This window comes from Nycticebus coucang, chromosome 12 (assembly GCF_027406575.1).
Source record: "Nycticebus coucang isolate mNycCou1 chromosome 12, mNycCou1.pri, whole genome shotgun sequence".
Taxonomy (NCBI): Eukaryota; Metazoa; Chordata; class Mammalia; order Primates; family Lorisidae; genus Nycticebus; species Nycticebus coucang.
Genome location: NC_069791.1, coordinates 10,251,769 through 10,258,498, shown reverse-complemented (window position 1 = coordinate 10,258,498; position 6,730 = coordinate 10,251,769). Strand labels below are relative to the sequence as shown.

The following is a 6,730-nucleotide window of genomic DNA, read 5'->3' as shown; positions in this document are numbered from 1 at the left end:
CAGGAGTTGGAGGTTGCTATGAGCTGTGTGAGGCCATGGCACTCTACCGAGGGCCATAAAGTGAGACTCTGTCTCTACAAAAAAAAACAAGCATAGAAACAGAATATACAAGTTATCCTCCAGTCTCAGCCTCTGGAGAAGCTGGAACTCCAGGCACATGCCACCATTTTTTTTAAAAGACAGGGTCTTGCTATGTTGCTCAACTCCTGACCTCTCAAAGCATTGGGATTCGGCTCAGCACCTATAGCTCAGCCACTAGGGCACAGCCACATGCACCAGAGCTGGCAGGTTTGAACCAAGCCCAGACCCACCAAACAACAATGACAACTGCAACCAAAAACTAGCCAGGGCGTTGTGGTGGATTCCTGTAGTCCCAGCCACTTGGGAGGCTGAGACAAGAGAATCACTTAAGCCCAAGAGTTGGAGGTTGCTGCGGCACTCTACCGAGGGCGATGGAGTGAAACTCTGTCTCAAAAAACAAACAACAAAAAAGCACTGGAATTACAAGCATGGACCACCATGCCCAGCAAGAATCCAACATTTTTGTTAGAATTTTTATTTTAGTCCTGGTAAACTCCCGGGGGATTAAAAAAAAAAAAAAAGAATTTTCCTTTTGGTACTTAGTGTTTTGCTGTATGCTGTCACTTAACCATATCATGTGCTTCTTCTCACTAATCCTTTGACACTTGCTCATCTCCCAGGACTTAGGATATTATTCTGCTAGTAGCTTACTGAATCAATCAGTAATTCTCAACTCCTATTCCACAAATTCAACAAGAATGTTTTATTCTAACTCAATCAGCTTTCATCTACTCCCTGCAATTAGATATAACGAAGTCAATTTCAACTATGCCACTGAACCACAAACATAAAAATACCAGAAGTTTTAGATAGCTTCAATCCTGTGATTGTCAACTCTGGATACACATTAGAATCACCTGAACAGGGTGGCCGGCGCCTGTGACTCAGTGAGTAGGGCACTAGCCCCATATACCGAGGGTGGCGGGTTCAAACCCAGGCCCAACTGCAACAAAAAAATAGCTGGGCTTTGTGGAGGGTGCCTGTAGTCCCAGCTACTAGGGAGGCTGAGGCAAGAGAATTGCTTAAGCCCAAGAGCTGGAGGTTGCTCACTGTGAGCTGTGACACTACGGCACTCTTACCAAGGGCAACAAAGCGGCACTCTGTCTCAAAAAAAAAAAAAAAAACCTGAACAGCTTTTTTAAAAAAATCTAATGTTTAGGCTTAACTCCTAAAGAGAGTCTTAGTCTGGAGCCAAGACATTTTTAAAAACTCTCCTATGTGATTCTAAGGTTTAGCCAGGAATGAGTACCCCTGATTTAACCAAATCCCTTTATTTTACTGAAGAGAAAATTAAAATCCAGAGTGGGTGAGCAACTTGCCCAAAGTCACCCAGCCTGTTAGTAGCAAGAGCAAGAATATGTTGGGAATGTTTATAATTTTTCATGTTGGAGTTAATCCCGGAACCATTTCTCTTTAGTTCACAGGAGTTGTATAATTTACACTCTACTTTGGCAGCAGCACTTATGCCTCTCCTAAGACTAAAATGGGCTCGCATTCCCTGGCCACAAAAGGACAGAGGTGGAATTGTACATTCACCACACACAGCCGGCCAAATCTGCCAAGCTCCCTAGGATGCCGCCTGCCTAAAATGCTTCTCTACAGTGATCACCCCGAATTGAGGGATCTTGGTGGAAGTGCTGAGAAGAAAGTGGGTTGGAAAAGAGAGAAAAAGCATTCTTTTCTAGAGGGAATGAGCTGGGAATCAACTGAGAACCGGCTGGCACTGCTAGGAGGTCAGGGGAGGGAAGGAAAAGAATTTCAATGAGTCCAGGGAGCTTGTGCTCCCCCAACAACCAAACCGTGATAGACGGCCTGGCAACATCAACCCTCCCGGGATCCTGAGATCCAAAGGAGATGTTGAAAACTGGCTCTGCAATAAGGGTACAAAAAAAGCTTCTTCCAATACTCAGTAAAAAGTGAGGTTCCAATAAATAGTTCACCTGCCCCTCCCCCTAGTCTCTCTACCTCCCTTCTTGGGCAAGAGCTTCACTACCTACCACCCAGCTTCTGAAAAAGGGGGAGGCTCCCAGCCTCACGTGACACAGTGGTCACGTGACCCAGACGCCACCGGAGCCAAGTGCGCCTTCCAGTTTCTGAAGCCAGAGGGGGCCTAGCGTGTCCCCCAGCTGCCAACACCCTGCCTGTCGTGACCATGCTGTCCCGTCTGCTAAAAGAACACCAGGCCAAACAGAACGAACGCAAGGAGCTGCAGGGTGAGCTGAATATCCCATCAGCTGTCTTTTCTCCTGCCGCGGCCTAGCTTCAGCCCGGAGCCTGGACCTCGAGTAACTGCCCAGGTCCAGAGAAGGGCGTCGCTAGCGGGCAATGGGCATAAGCGAGAGGGGATTAGGGAGCAGCTTTTTCGGAAATTCCGTTCGTTGTCAAGGGGCTCTGGTCCCTTTGGCTACACTCCCGCCCCTCGGCAACGCCCCAATCCCCAACTCGAAGGCATCCCCGCCCGCCTCCCGTTCGCGGAATGCCGCGCCTATTATTGGTCCAGGGAGCCTTCATCCTGGAAGTAGGAAGGAACGCCCCTCAGGGAGGAGGGTGCTGGGGGACCGCAGAGAGACCGCATTCTTGGAGGCCTGGAAACACCGGAACGGAGGTGGGGCGCTTATTCCTGAATCTGGGCTGGGAATCCTGAAGTTACAGATCTTTCGGCCAAGCTAGTGGACAAAAAGTGCCTGGGAGTCAGGAGTCCTGGGCGCTGCCATTGACTCCTGACTATCCCTGAGGGAGTCCCTTTCCTTCTCTGGGTATCAGTTTATTCATCTCTGAAATGCAAGGGGTTGCTTTATCTTTTTTTCAAGGTCCTTCTCAGATCTGGCATTCTGAGGTTAGTTGAGATGATTATAGCAGAATGGATGGAGAACCTATAGCACCGGCCCTCAAAAAAGCAAGTTTCAGCTGGATGCAGTGGCCCATGAAAAACTTAGCCAGGGCTCGGCGCTGTGGCTCAAGCGGCTAAGTGGTGGGTTTGAATCCAGCTTGGGCTCTCCAAACAACAATGACGGCTGCAACAAAAAAAATAGCCGGGCGTTGAGGCGGGCGCCTGTAGTCCCAGCTACTTGGGAGGCGGAGGCAGGAGAATCGCTTGAGCCCAGGAATTGGAGGTTGTTGTGAGCTGTGATGTCACGGTACTCTCCCGAGAGCGACAGCTTGAGGCTCTGTCTCAAAAAAAACAAAACAAAACAAAAACTTAGGGGCGGCGCCTGTGGCTCAGCGAGTAGGGCGCCGGCCCCATATACCGAGGGTGGCGGGTTCAAACCCAGCCAAACTGCAACAACAACAACAAAAAAAAATAGCCGGGCGTTGTGGCGGGCGCCTGTAGTCCCAGCTGCTCGGGAGGCTGAGGCAAGAGAATCACGTAAGCCCAGGAGTTGGAGGTTGCTGTGAGCCGTGTGACGCCACGATACTCTACCGAGGGCAGTAAAGTGAGACTCTGCCTCTACAAAAAAAAAAAATTAGGCAGGCTGGGCGGCTGTGGCTCAGTGGGTAGGGCGCCGGCTCCATATACCAAGGGTGTTGGGTTCGAACCCAGCCACGGCCAAACTGCAACAACAAAAAAAAGTAGCCGGGCGCTGTGGCGGGCATCTGTAGTACCAGCTACTTGGGAGGCTGAGGCAAGAGAATCGCTTGAGCCCAGAAGTTTGAGGTTGCTGTGAGCTGTGATGCCACGGCATTCTACTGAGGGTGATAAAGTGAGACTCTGTCTCTAAAAAAGAAAAAAAACTTAGCCAGGCCCATGGCACATGCCTGTAGTCTCAACTGCTCAGGAGACTTGAGGCAGGAGGATGGCTTGACCCCAAGAGTTTGATATTCCAGTGAACAATGATTATGGCACTGCATTCTAGCTAACAAAGCAAAAGCCTTTTCTAAAAAAAAAAAAAAAAAAGGGAAATCGCTCCAATCTCTTTCCCCACTTCCCCCAGAGAAGAGGAGGCGTGAGGCTATCGCTGCAGCAACCTGCCTGACAGAAGCTTTGGTGGATCACCTCAATGTGGGGTATGAAGCTCTTCCCATCAACACCAGTTTTCCTTCAACCCACCCAAGTTTAGGCACTGGCAAAGTCTGGCCCTCAGACTGCTCTTGAAGGTGTGGGATGTCCCACTCATTTCCCTATCTTACCCCCACCACTCCTATCTTTATGGAGGGAGGCTTGAGTCAGCTTTGACCTCTAGCACTGGGCAAGGGAGAAGCAGCCACAGTGATTGAAGAAACAGTCAGATTTCCCTCTCCCCACATTAGCATCCCCGATGCTTACAACTTGATGCCATCTGCCCACCTCCCTTTGTCCTTCTAAGTCCAGCTGTCACTTCAGCAGGAGAGAGGAGAGTACCCTCCTTCACCATAGCTTACCACCCTTTCCTCTACTTCCCACCCTCTGGCAAGTCTGGGAAGCAGCTGGCAGGAAAGAGATGGCACAGCTGGTGGGGGTGAGGGTAGAACCTGTGCCAGGAACTGTGACAGAGCCAGGATGTCTCTTCCTTCTGGGTCTCCAGGGACCACCCCCTACCCCATCCCTAAAAGAGGATGCCAGTAACAGCCAAAGATTTGGGAAGAAACAAAGAACATTGTCTCTTGACCCTGAGTGGCCCAGAACAATACAGACATGATGATTGATAGTCCTTCCAGTCTATTTGAGAAAGGAGGCAGTATAATGCCTTCCACCCCAGGGCAAGTAGAAAGACTTGGCTGTGAACCCAGAGACTGAGTCATCCAAGTAAGCCATGCAGGGGCTGGGGTCATCTTTATGACTCATCTGGGGTTGTGGGGGTGGAGATTAGAGGAAAAGAAGGCTGTGGTTGGTGGCCTTCGCCCCAGGTTGCTCCCTTCACTCAGTGCGAATATAGGATCACGAGGTTAGTAGGGAAAACCAGGCTTACAGGAAATCCCAGGGGAATCTGTTTAGCTCCTACCCCACCCTCTACAGTGGCCCAGCTGTCTCCCAAAGAGAAGAGGCAGGGTCTTTCTCCTTTCCTGTCTCCCACATGGGCACTTCCTGGGCTCTGCTGTGCCTGGCATTTGTGAAGTTGGCCCAGGCTTCTCCCTCTTCTCTTCCTTTGCTAGAGGCCACCCCACTTTCAGCTTAGAAACCAAAGCCAGATTAGAAAGGGTCTGTGCTGTTGCCCATAGCTCCTCTGTTTCCCTGGAAAGGAAAACAAAGGCTCAGTCTATCTTAGCGCCTGTCAGGTGTCCTGCCCGCTCTCTCATTCCCACCAACTCGTCCCCTCCTGCCCCCACACATTCCAGTGGGTGGGGGTACCGGATATGGACTCTCTTGGCTGACTAGAGTTTTGAAGTGGGAAGTGAAAGATTCATCAGCCAATAAGGGAGAACAACTATTGCATGGGCAGGGGGATTGGGGAGCAAAAAGGATTAGTGGAGGGTTGGGGACACCAACCCAAGGTAGCAATAGTAACTATAGCCAGCACCATGATTGAGGAGAAAAGAAAAACTGTTGTCTAGAGCAGAAATGAGAAAGAGAGAATGTGCGTGTTTGTTCATCTGTGTGGGCCAAAGCAAAGGGTTGGGAGAATGACAGAGCCAAGAAGAAACCCCTGGGGTGTCCTCTTGACCCATGGGGTTTGCTCTCCCATCCCACCCCAGATTCAGGGAGGGGCTGATTTCCCTCCCCATCTGCTCGCACAGGTCCCTGGGCTTCCAATCACTGCCAGATATATCTCTGACGCTGGATTTTTGCAGTTTTTCCACACCCTCTGTTCCCTCCCAGGTTCTTCCTCAGGGACATCCCCCCTAGTTAACCCTCTCTTCCCCTGCTCATCTGCAGAAACCCCTTTTAAGGGTCAGAGAGGGTATGTTTCTAGTCGGCTCCTGACATGGCTTTCCTGGGAATCTTGGGAGGGAGAGGATTGAGCTTGGCTCATTTGCATGTGCTGGGAGTCATTTATCTTATGTCCAGAAATGGCCAAAATCATAAGGTTCTCCCCAGCCCTGACTCCTAGCTGACCTCCGCTACTGCAATGGTCTGTTAGTCCTGGAGACCACCCCCGACTAGCTGGGTGAGCTCCTTTCTTCTCCAACCTCCAGAGTGGCCCAGGCCTATATGAACCAGCGAAAACTAGACCATGAGGTGAAGACCCTACAAGTTCAGGCTGCCCAGTTTGCCAAGCAGACAGGCCAGTGGATTGGGATGGTGGAGAACTTCAACCAGGCACTCAAGGTGGGCCACACTCCCTACATCACCCCATCCTAGGCCCCCATTGGCTGTTTCCAACTGGGTCGTTTCTGGGATTAAGGAAGAAGCAGGGATGGGCCCAGAAACCCCATCTATGGCCCCAGTGTCAGAGAAGCCACAGAAAGAAATAAAAGCACTTGGTGGGTCCAAGTAAAGCCTTTTCTGGGAGATAAGTGAAAAGTACCCCCAGGTTGGAAGCTACGCTCCATCCACCCTGATTCCTGGGCTCCTACCTCCTCTCCCCCTTTCCAGGAGATCGGGGATGTGGAGAACTGGGCTCGGAGCATCGAGCTGGACATGCGCACCATTGCCACCGCCCTGGAATATGTCTACAAAGGGCAGTTGCAATCTGCCTCCTCCTAGTACCTATGCCCCCCATCCCTCCTACCTCACCCACAGGGCAGGAGGGAGACTAACAGGCCATGAATAAAACACAAGCCTCCATTTCTA

At 50.8% G+C, this 6,730-nt stretch overlaps 1 protein-coding gene across 1 annotated transcript; it reads left to right on the top strand.

Moving 5' to 3' along the window:
* The first annotated feature begins 2,124 nt into the window (after positions 1 to 2,124).
* Positions 2,125 to 6,728, top strand: BLOC1S1 (biogenesis of lysosomal organelles complex 1 subunit 1). The gene is made up of 4 exons (XM_053554354.1): positions 2,125 to 2,294; positions 4,014 to 4,086; positions 6,133 to 6,265; positions 6,533 to 6,728. Exons 1-4 carry the CDS (start codon positions 2,234 to 2,236, stop codon positions 6,641 to 6,643), a joined length of 378 nt encoding a protein of 125 aa, XP_053410329.1. The 5' UTR covers positions 2,125 to 2,233; the 3' UTR covers positions 6,644 to 6,728.
* The last annotated feature ends 2 nt before the right edge of the window (positions 6,729 to 6,730 follow it).

Bases quoted from the DNA above. Each gene is read 5' to 3' on its own strand.
- BLOC1S1 (XM_053554354.1), top strand. From the start codon at position 2,234: ATGCTGTCCCGTCTGCTAAAAGAACACCAGGCCAAACAGAACGAACGC. The intron at 4,087-6,132 runs GTATGAAGCTCT...TCCAACCTCCAG, and splicing joins GTGGATCACCTCAATGTGGG to AGTGGCCCAGGCCTATATGA. The intron at 6,266-6,532 runs GTGGGCCACACT...CCCCCTTTCCAG, and splicing joins ACTTCAACCAGGCACTCAAG to GAGATCGGGGATGTGGAGAA.